Here is a 15933-nt window from a genome sequence, read left to right on the forward strand (position 1 = left end):
CTAAATCCAATGCTAAGGCAACATACTTATCTCAAGATTCTTAGCTTAATTACATCGGCAAAAATTCCTTTTCCAAATATCACACTGACAGGTTCTAGGAGTTACAACATGGACACAGATTTTTGGGGGCTGCCATTCAGTTCACTACAAAGGGTCACTGTGAGGTCTGAGGGCAAAGCTGCCTGGAGAGGGTGAGGCCCACAGCACAGCCATGTAGAAAGCATTCAGTAAATGAAAGCAGTTCTCACTGTGAGAAATTTGACACGTTTATTCAGAAATAAACTGCAAAGGCTGGGCATACTGGCTCAGGCCTGTAGTCCCAGCACCTTGGGAGGCCAAAGCAGGAGAATATCTTGAGCTCATGAGTTCAAGAACCACCTAAGCAACAAAGTGAGACCCCCATCTCTACAAAAAAATAAAAAAATTAGACCGGTGTGGTGGCACGCACCTGTAGTCACAGCTACTCGGGAGGCTGAGGTGGGAGGATTGCTTGAGTCCAGGAGGTGGAGGCTGCAGTGACCTGTAATAGTGCCACTGCACTCTAGCCTGGGCAACAGAGCAAGACCCTTTCTCAAAAAAGAAAAAGAAAAAAAATTTCCATAAAAGCGGATGATTGCAAATTCTCAGAGCAAGAGGCAAAGTTGCACATGGGCAGAGTGAGAGGTTGGCTTGGGCTGGGGACCTGCTTGGGGAGGGGAGACAGAGACAGAGGGAGTTCCATGCAGAGACAAGTGGGAAAATACAGGCCAAGGGCTAAGCTCAAAGACATCGGCCAAGACGGGGACGGGTGGAGGGCTCTGAATGGAAACCCAAAGACTACAAGATCAAATGGCCTGGTGTTCAAACATAAGTCTGGGTTTTCTTCTCGAGGTGCTGGAATGTTTGAGCAGGGACAGCATGATTCAAATGGTATGGTGAGGCTTCGTTAGCAGGGACAGGAAGAGAATCAAGAGGCAGAAACTGAAGGAGAGAGACGGGTTTCCAAGGACCTCCTGTAGCTTGACAAGTATCTTAGGCTCACAAGAATAGGAGGGAAGCAAAGACACTCCTTTGTCACATAAGGCAACTAAGCCTCAGAAACCACAATGGCCTACCCAAGATTGAACATCAGTGCAAACTGGGATTTGAACCTGGCTCTGAATCTCCCGACTTTAGATCTGACTGGGGAGGTAGGCTTGCCGGGCAAGCCCCAGGACCACCCCTTGGACCATGTGGTTACTCATCTTTCATCCATCCACCAAGTCAACTGGTCAATTCATCACCTCCCCATCATCTGGGCACTAATCATCTGTCTTAACAACTGCCCACCATTCAGCTGCCATCACTAGGGTCAGGGCTGCACCCCTGGCACCCAAGCTGCCCAGGAAGTTAAGAAAAAGACTTGACGATGCTGGTCAGTGATGTTTACTGAGCTCTTATTGTGGGCTGGGCCTGAACTAACTCCTTGATATAAATTCTCTCCTTTATTAATAATTTTTCTAATGTCTGAATGAGGTCAGTACAATTATTGTCTCTATTCTGCAGAGATGGGGTAACTGGGACTTGTTTAGGCGAATCCCCAGGGCTGACCATGTACAAAAAGGAGATCTGGGATGCAGACTCAGTTTAATCTGACCCAAGGGCTCCTACCCTGAACCAGCAGCTGGGACTACCCCCAGGGTACCCCTGAGGGCTGCCCCAGTCTGGGGGTGAGGGTAAGGGGTAGGGAGCTTTGTCTTGGCTGGGCCACATCTGCCACACCTCTGTGGCCTGTGCCATCATAATGAGCCCCAACTATATAACCAGGGGCTGCCAGGGCCTCTGTAAAGCTAGGCCTGCTGGGAGAGGACAAGGAGGAGGCCCTGACCCTCCAAACGTGGCCTCCTATGGACACCAAGACTCACAGTCTTCCTATCACCCACACCCAGCTCCACAGCAACTCTCGGCCCCAAAGCCGCAGCCCGTGCACCTGCACCCACCACTGCCAGACCTTCAGCCAGAGTTGCAGACAGAGCCGGCGTGGCAGCCGGAGCCAGAGCTCCAGCCAGAGCCCGACCAGTCACCAGAACCCAACCGGAGCCCACAGCTCATCTGGCTGCCAGAGCCAGAGTCCCAACGCCAGCCCACCACCAAAGCGCCACAAAAAGACCATGAACTCCCACCACTCTCCCACGCGGCCCACCATCCTGCACAGCAGTTGCCCCAAGAACAGAAAGAACTTGGAAGGCAAGCTGAACAAGAAAAAAATGGCCAAGAGGATCCAGCAGGTGTACAAAACCAAGAAGCGGAGCTCAGGTATTCTTTAAAGAGGTGGGGAAGGGCCACAGAGCCCACAGATGATGGAGAATAGACCTTGGGGGCAGTGAGAGGAAGGCTGCAGCCAGGTCACAGAGGAACCACAGGCAAGGATGAAGAGGGAGAAGAGAAACAATGGGTTGATTAGGAGGATAGAAAGATTAGCTAGATGGAAGCATGAATTGGGTTGAGAGGTTGGGTGGATGACTGGGTGGGTAAATAATAAATAGGTAATAGGATAGTTGGAAGAATGCAGTGGTTGAATGATAGGAAGTTTGGTTGTGATTAGCTGGATGGATGAATAAATGGATGAATGCACTGGTTCACTCGTTATTGGTTGGTTAGGTAGATGATTAGTTGGAAGAATATGGTTGGTGGACATGAATTGGTTGGATATAGAGTTAAATAGATGTAAAAGTTTTGATGGGTTGATCTGATTGGTTAAATAATGATTGGCTAGGAAGGCTAGTTCAGATGAAGGCATGATGTTGATAAATTTATCTTAATAGATCAATATAGAGTAATTGAATGAACTGATGGAAGAATAGATATCTACACTAATGCGATAGAATGGGAAAGAAATGTTGAATAAATGAATGGAATGGTGAACTAATGAATGGATGGAAGACAAGTGGACACTGACGGTAGTCTAAACTCTATCTACGCCCCTATTCAATCACAAATGAGTAGCTGTAAGACCTACAGGAGGTCAGTGACTTCATGAAGTGCTCAGCTATTAAAAGTTCCTTTCCCACTCTTATCCCTTAGGACGGAAATCCAACTAACGAGACTGCACTCCTTGGCTTGTTCCTGCGTGTTTCACCCAAGTAAGAAACGCTATCATGCATAGAATGCTAGGATGAAGTCAATCTTCTTGCAGGAACATGTTACTATGGTGATTTCTACGCAGCACTAATTAAAGCTTGTACCCTGGAAGACTATCACTGAGTAGTCGTTTTAGAGTCATTTTGATTTCACTAATAAAGCTGTTACGTGTTTTGGGGGCCTGCACAGGGGCAGAAATGAATGGGGGTGAGATGCCAAGAAACCTGCAGAGTCCACTCTGCTTGGATAACAATCTTTGGCCCTGTACATTCCCACATGGGTATGTACATATGTGGACACAAGATTCGCACAGGTCCATACTCTATTCATGTGATCCACATGTATGTAGCCCAAGGAGACAGGAAGAGGGATTCAGAATGTGCCTTTTGCAAATCAGAGCATCTCGAGTTTGAATCCTGGCTCATCTTTCATACACACTGTGTGACCTTGAACTGTGACCAACCTCTGAGCCTCACTTGCTGATTCTGTAATATAGTACCAACCTCAATGTTCCTCAAAGCGGCCATTTCAACCAACTTTTACTAAGGGACCAAAGTCTGTTCAGAGGCTGTGCTGGGCTCTGGGAATAGAACTAGAGAACACACAAGGCTCTGCCCTCATGGAACTTACTGTCCAAACACAAGACTTGTCAGAATGAGCTGTATCAAGGGAGCAGGGTGATGTCATGTCCCCGTGAGGGAATGAGCCTGGGTTAGAACTTGTGTTGCAGAGGAGCTGGCATACAGTCTGAAGGTGCTGGGACATGAGCTAGGGGCACCAGGCAGGGGCCAGACCATGCTGGGGCTGGACCAAGCTCTGCAGGAAGGAGCTTAGACATTATTTTTAGTGTGAGAAGTCAGGGGAGGGTCTCAGCTGGGTGAGTTGATAGAGTCTGGTGTGTGTTTTTTTTTTTTTTTTTTTTTGAGACCATCTCACTCTGTCACCCAGGTTGGGGTTTAGTGATGTAATCATGGCTCACTGTAGCGTTGATCTCCCAGGCTCAAGCCATCCTCCCGCTTCAGGTTCCTGAGTAGCATGACATGTACCACCATGCTTAGCTATTTTTGACTTCTCGCTCTGTCACCCAGGCTGGAGGGCAGTGGCGCCATCTCAGCTCATTGTAACCTCCGCCTAATGGGTTCAAGCGATTCTCCTGCCTCAGCCTCCTGAGTAGCTGGGATTACAGGCCACACCTGGCTAATTTTTATGTTTTTTCCCCCACTGTTCAGGCGTTCTGTCACTGCTTTTAATTTTTCATTTTACTTTAAGTTCTGGGATACATGTGCCTTGGTGGTTTGCTGCACCCATCAACCCGTCATCTAGGTTTTAAGCCCTGCATGCATTAGGTATTTGTCCTACTGCTCTCCCTCCCCTTTCCCCTCACACCCCAATTTTTGTATTTTTTTTAGTGGAGACGAGGTTTCACCATGTTGGTCAGGCTGGTCTCAAACTCCTGACTTCAAGTGATTCACCTGCCTTGGCCTCCCAAAGTGCTGGGATTACAGGTGTGAGCCACCATGCCCGGCCACCTGGTGTGTTTTCAAAGTGGTGCGGCTGCTGTGTGGAAACCGGATTGCAGGGGATGGGACACGGTACAGCAATTGGCAGAATGGCAGCCTGGTCTAGCGGAGAGATTTTCCGCAACAGGTGGGCCGGAGGTTCCTCCCAAGACAATGCCCAGAGTCCCGCCTTCCTCATTCCTCTTGTGCAAACATTTACTGAGCACCCCTTGCTGGGGGACTGGGAGAGGTTAGTGTGTCATGCGTGTGACATGGTGTCTGGGCTCAGTGCTTGGCACTCAGTAAACTTCTGCTATTAATATGGCATAAAAAGTACCAGGCATCCCAGCACTTTGGCAGGCCCAGACGGGTGGATCACGAGGTCAGGAGATCAAGATCATCCTGGCTAATACGGTGAAACCCCATCTCTACTAAAAAATACAAAAAACTAGCTGGGCGAGGTGGCGGGCGCCTGTAGTCCCAGCTACTCAGGAGCCTGAGGCAGGAGAATGGCGTAAATCCGGGAGGCGGAGCTCGCAGTGAGCTGAGATTCGGCTACTGCACTCCAGCCTGGGTGACAGAGCGAGACTCCGTCTCAAAAAAAAAAAAGTACCAGGCAGATTTTCGTGAAGGAACACCGGCTGACAGACTAAAGGACTGGGGAATGGCAGGGTCTTGTGTAACTTGGCTTCTGACCTTAGTACCCACCAGCCTTGGTTTTAGGGTCAGACTCAAGTTTGCTCTGGTTCTCACTATCCTAGCTGAGGGGGCTGGGACTAGACCACTCTGAGCCTCACTCACCTCCTCTGTCTAATGGGCTCACCATTCTGACATGTTGGGGGCGGGGTACCCAGCAGCCTGGTATGTGACAAGGTGCCCAGCACAGCACCAGACACAGGGTCACTTTGTTTTCTTTTGTGCTGCATTTGGCATTTCAGCTGAAGGAACAGGGTGAGCAGGTGAAGGCGGGGTAGGGCAGGAGTAGAAATGAGTGGTGATGGGGTGTCTGCAGGGGAGGGAAATCCTTGCAGGATTCCAAGCTTTGCTGAGCCCGTCCCAGGCAGTGGCATGACATGGAAGTTCCTCTTTCAGATCTCAGCTGTGTGGCCTTGAGCAAGTCATGTCACCCATCTGCATCCTGGTCTTTTCTGTAAAATGGGAGACTAACGGTGCCTCCCTGGAGAGGTCCTGGTGGGGATTCATTGAGATAATGCACCTGCAAGTATCCAACAGAGGGCCTGGTCTATCTGACCAATGTCACTCAATGTCACTGTCAGTCTTCTTTCCTTGGGAGAGGGTGTGGGGAAGCACTTAAGCAGGCTCAGGAACTACATTTATTGAGCACCTACTTGATGCCAGATGTTTTGACATAAATGTTTCCACGGAATCCACACTCCTCAACAAGAGACAGTATTGGTCCCACTGTACAGATGAAGAAGCTGAGACTCAGAGGTGAAATAACTTGGTCAAGGACTCCTGGCAGGCAGGTCTGAGATAAGACATTCATGTTTTGTCCAAAACTTCCTGGTTCCCAACTGAAAATGTAAGGCCACATTAAGCCATGATAGTCACTGACACATCAGTGCAAGAGTTTGGGAGGCCCTTCTGGGGAACACATTTTGAAGGAGGAAGACAGGGTTAGACATAAAGTCAGGGACTTTGAGCCCCACTCACCAAAGGACCTCCCTGCTTCCTGGGCAGTGTCCTTTTATGATATGATTACTGAAGGCAGATCTTTTATTATAAGCCGATGGACTGGCTCACACGTGTGGCTTATGGACCTATCTTTAACTCCACATTTCCCTGAAACCAACACCAAGATGAGCAACACAAAAGTGGCGCAAACACAGATAGTCACATACACAATCATAACTCACCGGAATCTCGAACTCCTGGCCACATGTTCAAACCCACTCAGACACAGAGACCCACATTCACATGTGGACCCCAAATACACACACACACACACCTCTATACATGCATGCAGGCTCTCAGTCACCTCCCCTGACCCTTCTCACAGGAAACACATAAGCAAGCACTCACAATACATATCACCCTTGTACAGTCAGATGCATGGTGATGACAGGAAAAAAAAAATCCAACCACAGATTCACGCTTTCACTTACTTGGCTTGGGGTGGGTGGCAGTAGGTTGGGGGCAGGCCTGCTGGAGACCCAAATTCAGGAAATGGAGACAGACAGACAATAAATCCAGCCAGCAAGACAGTATGCGGGTTCTGAAGATGATCTATCTTGATACTCAGAGATTTAATTTCAGTGGGCTACTGGGGAATGAGGTGAGGTCTGGGGAACAGTGAGGTGCAGCCTGTCCTGTGGTGGGGTTACCCGCAGGGCTGTCACTCCTGAGGGTCTGAGGGATCACCAAGGGGAAACGCAGTGGTCCTGGGTTGAGGAACGAGTGGGAAACGGAGCAGTCAGACAAGAGGGCAAACCCTGGCAGAGATGCCCATGTGAGCTATGATTCAAGAGGAAAAATATCTCAAACCCTGCAGTCACACAGACCCAGCTTCAAATCCCAGCTCCCCCATTCCCTCGCTGGGTGACCCCAGGACTATTCCTCAACCTCTCTGAGTCTCAGGTGCATCTCACACTTTGTAAAGAGAACCGAGGAGGCCCTGCTATTCACTGCTGCATCTCCAGGACTTAGCACACTGCCTGGTAGATACTAGGAGTGCAGTAAATATTTGTTTAGTAGATGAAAGAAGGAGCAGGCATTAAAGCAACAATGAGAAGCCACCACTTACCAAATCATCAAATAGGCAAAAATGGAAAAAGTATGATAATGGCGAAGGCATGGGGAAACACTGTTGAACGCTTTTGCCCAGAAGGTAAATGTGCACAGCAAGCTGGCAGGCGACTGGGTGGTGCCTATGAACATTCAAACGTTAAGAACGGTTTATCACATGTGTGCCAAGAGGCTGTACAGGGAGCTGCAGGCCAAGTTGTTTGCAAGAGTAAAAAAACAACCTATGTGTCCGCCCACCAGGGATGGCAAAATGAACATATGCTGAAGAGTACCATGCAGTTCTTAAGGAACTTGGGGTCGATCTATACATGATCTAGCCAGATCTGTATAGCCAGAAAGGGCAAGATGGAAAAAGACATGACATTGATAGAGGGAAAAGTCCTATACAAAGGAACACTTTTTTTTTTTTTTAAATAATTGGGGCCTTGCTCTGTCACCCAAGCTGGAGTGCAGTGGCACAATCACAGCTCACAGCAGCCTCGAACTGACCACAAGTGATCCTCCCAGCTTGACTTCCCAAAGTGCTAGGATTACAGGAGTGAGCCACCATACCCGGCCAAGGGACATCACTTTTATGGGTCAAAATACAAGCATGTAGATGCACAGAAAAAGATCTCAGGGTGGGAGCAGGGGCTTATGCCTATAATCTCAGCGCTTTGGGAGGCCCAGGCGGGAGGATCACTTGAGGCCACGAGTTTGAGACCAGCCTAGGAAACAAAGTGAGACTCTGTCTCCCTAAAAATGAAAAAATTAGCCAGGCATGGCAGTATGCGCCATTTATACGGGAGGCTGAATCAGGAGGATTGCTTGAGCACAGTGGGGGTGGGGGGAGGGGTGTCAAGGCTGCAGTGAGCTGCGTTCACGCCACTGCACCCCAGCCTGAGTGACAGAGGGAGACTCAGTCTCAAAACATAAAAATAAAAATAAAAAAGATCCTAAAGAACAGACCGAGCTAGAACGAGCTGGTGCCTGGGTTACCTTTGCGGAGGAAAACTGAAGGAAAAAGAGGATAAAAAAGCAATGAGCATGAGTGTATGTGTCTAATGGGTGCTCAGCGAAGCTCTGTTGAATATGGAGAGGCAGTAAAGGCATGTGGATATAACATGAGCCCCTGCTCTGGGCTTGCTGGTCTGGGCAAGGTAACCCAGAATGCTCTCCCACAAAGGGACTCATCACCCCAGGGCAGGGAAAGGTCCAGCCCAGCCCTCTCCCTTCCTCTAGACCAGTCTCCCCCTAGAAGCCAGTAGGGTTGCCTTGGGGTGTCTGGCTTACCTTTGGCCTCATGTGCTGCCCAGGGCCTCCCATTCTTGTCATGCTCTGCCCAGAATATGTTCTCCCTCCCTTTCCTTGACGAGATGTCATTCTTGTTTTTTTTTTTTTTTTTTTTTTTTTTTTTTGAGACAGGGTCTCCCTATGTTACCCAGGCTGGAGTGCAGTGGTGTGATCTTAGCTCACTGCCATCTCTGTCTTCCGAGCTCAAGTAATCCACCTCAGGTTCCCACGTAGCAGCGACCACAGGTGTGTACCACCACGTCCAGCTAATTTTTTTGTGATTTTGTAGAGATGGGGTTTTGTCATGCTGCCCAGGCTGGTTTTGAACTCCTGAACTCAAGTGATGCTCACTCTTTACAACTCAGTTGAGGGTCACCCCTCCCTGAGCCTGCTTAGGGCGCTGCCAACTGGGCCAGTAAATGCTGGGCTTCTTAAGTTGTGGCACGTGAGAAGACTGCTGCTGCTCTGTGTGCCCTGAGACCAGATGCCTCCTCAGAGAGAACTGGGCCCAATTCCACCTGTCATCATGACACCCGACATTGTCAACAGCATCACCACAGCGAGGGCCCACAGACATGAGGAATCTTCCTGCTCCACATTCTAAAGTCCCCAGCCTGCTGTGTGCTAGCTCTTGTGCCTATTTTCAGTTTCTGCAAGTTCTTTGCTCCCTATGTCACTGCTACTGGTCCTTGCTGTCAGCTGCTGACACCTAATTTGTCACTTATGGGATGGGGTGGGGTGGGTAGAAACTGGTTAGGCTTGTTGGAATACTGTGCAAAAATGCAGTGAATAGGCCACGGCAAAGATCCTAAGGGATTTACTGAGGAACAGGCACCGTGCTTCCCAGGCTTGGGCTTTGTGACAGTTCTCTGGGCCACTGGATTTGCCTGAAGGCACATAGCTGATGGGGAGGGGAGCTGGAACTGGAAGCAGGTGTGTCTGGACCCCTCCACCAGCATTCCTAGAATTCTACTTTCCTGCCCCTCCTATTTTACAGCTGTTAATATAACAATCTTGACTGCTTTCCGAAAGCCAGTGACTACTGACTACTTCAAGTAACAGCTGACTTCATCTCTCCTTTCTTTACCTGTGCTTGCTGGAAGAGTCTCACCAAGTCTCCAGGACTGGCACCACTTTGGAGTCCGGCCACTGGCTCATGCCATCGCTCTCTGGCCTCTCACACCTTCTCCTTGGACTTGGGTCCTCTGAGCTCACACCCCTCTACCCGCCATTGAGACGCACAATCATTCCTGCGGTGGGAGCAGAAGGGATCTACTTCATACATCAAAGCACAGGACTCCAGACACAGGACTTCAGGCCAGGTTCTGCCAAGCCCCAGGGCTCCCCACAACACCTTCACCAAGTTCCACCAGTTCCCCAAGTTGTGCTCTCCTCATCTGATCAAGGGAAACATAATTTCCAATTCACACGACCATGGGAAAGTGTTCCAAGGCCACTACCACAGCTCCTCGTGGCTAAAGCCCAGCAATTGGGAAGCTCAGCAGCTAGAAGGCTCGCTCCACACTCAGTCCTATGCTGTCTCCTGGGCATGGATGGCTGGCCCGTGCACTCAGGGCAAAATCCAAAGCCCTGCCGCAGCCCAGCAAGGCCCTGCTTGATGGATCAGACCCTGCCAACCTCTAAGCCTCACCCCCAAACCACCCCCTGGCTCGCTATACCAACTCTCCTTTCCTATCTTCAAGCACCCCCACCACAAGGCCTTTGTACTGGCTCTTCTCTCCACCTGGGGTATTCAACCCACTTTTAGAAGGACCTCAGTGCTAATGTCACCACCTCCAAGAGGCTTTCCCTAACTTCCTTATCTCACCCTCCAAACACACAGTCACCCCTTTCTCTCTGTTTCTTTCCCACATAGCACCCAGTATGATCTGCAATGATGGTGTGAATTCACTGACTCCCCTAGGCCTGCCTGAACACCTCTGAGTCCCCCGCGCCTGGCACACAGTAAGAACTCAATAAATATCTGCTGAATAAATACTGAAGAAGTGAAATAGATATGTTATCACCTCATCTGCCAAATATGGAAACTGAGGCACAGAAAAGCTAAGAAGCTGGCCCCAGGCCACATGCTTATGAAATGACCCATTTTAATTCAGACCAGCGGTCAGCAGAATCCACAATGTGAGCCTTACTGCTCGGGGCTCCCAAGGGCACAGACTCCCATGGGAACCTCACTGACACATGGGTTAGAGGAAAAGGAGGGCTGAGGAATTTCAGGGCAGAGACCAGTTTCACGATTACACACTCTGGCCAGGAGCTGCTTTTCCCAGCAAGGCGCCACCAAAGCCAGAAAGAGAAACTGAAAAGCTGAGTGCCATAAGCCACCAGGATCTTGACTTCCCCCAGATGCTGGTTGGGCCCCTCGCATATGGGGTTCGAGGACCTGCCGAAGTAGGGAGGAGAATGTTCCCACACATCTGCCTCTGGCTGTGGTTTAGCAAGCTGTGGACATAGGGTTCGTCGATCCGCCCTGTGACAAGAGGTCATTGTCCCAAGCATCCGACTCCATGCCTGGCATTTTGCCCTTGGTTCTGTATGTCTGGCTGCTCTGTGAGGTACGAGATGTTCAGAGCTCACTTTGCAGTTGGGGCAAATGAGGTACCAAGAGGGCAGATCGCTTGCCCAAGGTCATGCAGCAGGTCTGGGGTCAGAGCCTGGTCCCATCCTGCCCAGCACTTTGAGTCCCCTCAGGGTTTCGCACTGCCTGGCTTCCTGTGAGTCTGGTGCCCAGCCCTCCAGGGAGAACAGCCCACAAGGCGGATGCTTGTCAATCAGCAGATTTCTTTTTCTCTTTCAGCATCTGGATTTGGTTTCATTTTGAACACAGGATTTCAGAAAATGAAACCAAAGCTGTCTGTCATTGGTGGCAGTGAGGAGAACCCACGTGTGCTGAGTGTACCCTTAGAAGCTTCCCTGCTCCCTTGCTGTGCCTTCCCTGCTCCCTTGCTGTGGCTTATAAGGCAGTGCTTTGGGAGGCCAGGGCAGGAGGGTCACTTAAGGATAGGAGTTCAAGACCAGCCTGGGCAATGTAGAGACTCCATCTCTACAAAAAATTTAAAAAATTAGCCAGGTGTGGTGGCATGTGCCTATAGTCTCAGCTACTCAGGAGGCTGAGATGTAAGAATCTCTTGAGCCCAGGAGGTCAAGGCTAGAGTGCCTCCTCGATCCTATCACTACACTCCAGCCTGAGCAACAGAGCAACACTCCATCTCTTTAAAAAAATGGACACGGGGTTGAAGCCATGTGTCTGTGGGCTCCAACACACAGCCACACCCACAGGCACACTCGGATGAACAACAGCAAACATCTACCGAGTGCTTATTATACACTACGGGTTGTTTTAAGCACCTGACCCCGTATTCACTCATTTAATTCCCACACAACCCCGGGAGGGAGGTACTGTTGTATTTTTCTTTTTGAGACAGGGTCTTACTCTGTAGCCCAGGCTGGAGTGTAGTGATGCAAGGCCCACTGCAGCCTTGACCTCTTGGGCTCAAGCGATCCTCCTGCCTCAGCCTCCCAAGTAGCTGGGACTACAGGTACAAGCCACTATGCCTGGTTGATTTTTGTACTTTTTTTTTTTTTTTGGTAGAGAAGGGGGTCTCACTTTGTTGCCCATGCTTGTTCTCAAACTCCTGGGCTGAAGCAATCCTCCTGTCTTGGCCTCCCAAGTGCTGGGATTACAGGCATGAGCTACTGCGCCCTGCTACAGGTACTATTATTATCTCCATTTCACAGATAAAGAAACCATGGCAGAGAGGTTAATTACACGCTGAAGGTCACAAGAATAGAAAGGTGCAGAGTTGGAACTAGGTCTCCTTGTGATTCCATTACCCACCGCAGAGTGTGGCCCCCAGCAGATGTTCAGTGGACATCTCTCGAATGACCACACACCTGACCTCTGGTGCAGGCAAAGCTCTGCATCTTCTCTTACCCCCTTGCGCGCGTGCGCACACACACGCACAACCTAGGAGGCTACACCAACGACCACCACTAGCCCTGGCCAAACGCAGATTCAGGGCATTGATGGGGTGCTAAGCCAGGCTGATTCTGGGTCACCCCCTGTGTTTAGGAGGTGAATAAAGACCTAGGCTCTGCCTGGGGAAGAAGGCATCCTGGGGCCAGGGAGGCGGGAAGAAGGACCAGGCACCAGGACTTCCAGGGGAGAAACTGTCTGGGCTGTCACCTGAGAGCTGTCTGTAGAGGGCAGTGTGCCCCAGTGTGAGACCAGTCACCAAGTCCCCAGCCTAGCCAGGCTTTTGTGTGGCCCCTTGTGATGCTGGCGCTCCCCACATGCCTTCATTCAAAAATACACGGAGCAGCCAGGCACCTACTCCATGGCCTCGCACGACAATGGGAATCACTAAATCACCAACACGCGTGCAAAAGACAGCCCTGACCACCGACCGCTCACCATCCCAAGCCCCGGGTGTGTGTGTGATGGGAAGGCAGTCTTTGAAGGGCAGATGCTTGACGGAGCAGTAGGAAGGGGAAATCTATGAGGAAGGGGTCGGGGGAGAGGAGGGCTAGGAAAGCAGGTTTTGGGATTCATCACGTCTGAGACTGCACCATTTCTTCACTGGGTTCCAATCTGATGTCGTCCAGCTGCTCCTCTCCCCAAAATGAAGACGGAGAAGTCGGGATCCAGGTCCAGAGCTCCCAATCTGCAAGCCATTGCAAATCCCAGCCCCTCCCCGGCCTCAGTTTCTTCCGCTGCCGGGTAGTGGGAGCGCAGGGAGGGCAGTCAAGGCCACCAGGAACCTTGCCCGGCCCCGCCCAGTTTCCGAGGAACTGGGCCGGGGTGGAGGCGCCCGCGCCGCCGGGGTTCCTCTGAAGCTTGTGGTCAGGCTGCCGCTTCCCGGGAAGCCTGAGCCAAGATCAGAGGCAGCGGCCGGCAGGGCTTCGGGACAGGAGGGAGGGCGACTGAGGGAGTCGACGGCGGGTGAAGCAGGGGCTAGGAGGGGGGTCTAGGAGTGGGGTCAGGCTCAGGGTTGGGGACAGGTTCTGTGGCCTCCTGGGGGGATCTGGTTGCAGGGGAGGAGAGGACAGGGCTCTGTCCCCGGCGGGTGTGGAGACACCTGGGGCGGAGGAGGGTGTGTCAGGGTGCGTCCCAATAGGGCCTGGCGGCAGAAAGTGGAACCCGAGGTAGCGGGGCAAAAGCGGGGTCGCCAAGTCCGAAAGAGGCGTCCGAGAAGTGGCCAGAAGGCGCAGGGTCGGGGCCAGAGCCCCTCGAGGGACGGGTGCTGGGGCAGGTGTGAACAGGCGGGCAGAGGGCCCCGCGGGAGAGTCCAGAGGAGGGGTGAAGAGGGCCGGAGCGGTCCCCGCCGGACGCCACCGCGAAAAGAGAAACCGAAAGTGGAGCTGGGGGCGGGGCCGGCAGGGGGCGGGGCCGGCAGGGGGCGGGGCCTCCTGCCTCCGTGCTGGTTTAAAAGACTGGCGCAGGGGCGGGCGCCCAGCAGAGCGAGCTGCGGCCGTGGCAGCTGCACGGCTCCTGGCCCCGGAGCATGCGCGAGAGCCGCCCCGGAGCGTCCCGGAGCCCCCCGCTGCCCCGCCCGCGGCGCCCCGCGCCCCGCCGCCAGGTGAGCCAGGCCCTGGGCGAGGAGGTGGGAGGGAGGAGGAAGGGGAGTCCAGGGCAGCCGGGAGTCGGGCGGGCCTGGGGGGCTGCAGGATGGGGTCGCGACTGCCACGCCCCTGGCTCCCGCCGGCCCCACCCAGGGACCCCCCCGCGCGAGGGTCTCCCGCAGCACAGCCTTTCTCCGGTCCTAGCCCAAATCTCCCGGACCAGGCGCGGGTCCCAGCCTCGCCAGCAGGCGGCGGGCGCGGGGCGGCGAGCCGGGGCCGGACGGCTGGAGCCGGAGCCGGCTGCTCTCCACGCCCCCCTCTCGGTGCTGCCTGGAGGCCGGACTCCGCCTCCACCGAGCCCCCACCCGCCGGGAAGAGTTCCGCGGAATACAGAGCCCATTTTCTAGCTGTGCCCACTGAGGCTGAATGGTGCTGCGCGGACTTGGTGCTCCGCGCTCGCCCCCTGGGGCCGGATCCGCCGGGACCGCCGCCCTCCCTAGTTGCCCCGCGGGCGCTCACCTGCCCGGTCCCGCAGCGCCCCAGCTCACCGCCTTGTCTCCCCCGCAGCGCACCCCCGGACGCTATGGCCCACCCCTCCGGCTGGCCCCTCCTGTAGGATGGTAGCACACAACCAGGTGGCAGCCGACAATGCAGTCTCCACAGCAGCAGAGCCCCGACGGCGGCCAGAGCCTTCCTCCTCTTCCTCCTCCTCGCCCGCGGCCCCCGCGCGCCCGCGGCCGTGCCCGGCGGTCCCGGTCCCGGCCCCGGCCCCCGCCCCCGGCGACACGCACTTCCGCACGTTCCGTTCGCACGCCGATTACCGGCGCATCACGCGCGCTAGCGCGCTCCTCGACGCCTGCGGCTTCTACTGGGGGCCCCTGAGCGTGCACGGAGCACACGAGCGGCTGCGCGCCGAGCCCGTGGGCACCTTCCTGGTGCGCGACAGCCGCCAGCGGAACTGCTTCTTCGCCCTCAGCGTGAAGATGGCCTCGGGCCCCACGAGCATCCGCGTGCACTTCCAGGCCGGCCGCTTCCACCTGGACGGCAGCCGCGAGACCTTCGACTGCCTCTTCGAATTGCTGGAGCACTACGTGGCGGCGCCGCGTCGCATGCTGGGGGCCCCGCTGCGCCAGCGCCGCGTGCGGCCGCTGCAGGAGCTGTGCCGCCAGCGCATCGTGGCCACCGTGGGCCGCGAGAACCTGGCGCGCATCCCCCTCAACCCCGTCCTCCGCGACTACTTGAGCTCCTTCCCCTTCCAGATCTGACCGGCCGCGCCGCGCCCGCCGTGCACGCAGCATTAACTGGGGTGCCGTGTTATTTTCTATTTGCCTGGAGCTACGGGGTGGCCACCTTCCCCTGCCTGGGTTGGAGGGAGCGGGTGGGTGTAGGGGCAAGGCGCCTCCCGCCCTCGGCTGGAGACGAGGCTCCAGACTCCTTCTCACCTCTTGAGGGGGTTCTTCCCCTCCTGGTGCTCCCTCGGGGTCCCCCTGGTTGTTGTAGCAGCTTAACTTAACTGTATCTGGTGCCAGGACCTGAACTCGCACCTCCTACCTCTTCATGTTTACATATACCCAGTATCTTTGCACAAACCAGGGGTTGGGGGAGGGTCTCTGGCTTTATTTTTCTGCTGTGCAGAATCCTATTTTATATTTTTTAAAGCTAGTTTAGGTAATAAACTTTATTATGAAAGTTTTTTTAAAAAAAAAAAAAAAAA

The 15933-nt window shown here is 53.4% G+C and overlaps 2 protein-coding genes across 2 annotated transcripts; both read left to right on the forward strand.

Moving 5' to 3' along the window:
- Window positions 1-1808: 1808 nt before the first annotated feature.
- TNP2 (transition protein 2) lies at window positions 1809-3222 on the forward strand. Its single transcript, XM_033235731.1, has 2 exons — window positions 1809-2274; window positions 3043-3222. Exons 1-2 carry the CDS (start codon window positions 1866-1868, stop codon window positions 3057-3059), a joined length of 426 nt encoding a protein of 141 aa, XP_033091622.1. The 5' UTR covers window positions 1809-1865; the 3' UTR covers window positions 3060-3222.
- A 10427-nt stretch (window positions 3223-13649) lies between these two features.
- Window positions 13650-15933, forward strand: SOCS1 (suppressor of cytokine signaling 1). Its single transcript, XM_033235732.1, has 2 exons — window positions 13650-14236; window positions 14787-15933. The coding sequence occupies exon 2, from the start codon at window positions 14837-14839 to the stop codon at window positions 15482-15484; it is 648 nt and encodes a 215-aa protein (XP_033091623.1). The 5' UTR covers window positions 13650-14236; window positions 14787-14836; the 3' UTR covers window positions 15485-15933.

Source organism: Trachypithecus francoisi, unplaced genomic scaffold, assembly GCF_009764315.1.
Source record: "Trachypithecus francoisi isolate TF-2019V2 unplaced genomic scaffold, Tfra_2.0 Lachesis_group15, whole genome shotgun sequence".
Classification (NCBI taxonomy): Eukaryota; Metazoa; Chordata; class Mammalia; order Primates; family Cercopithecidae; genus Trachypithecus; species Trachypithecus francoisi.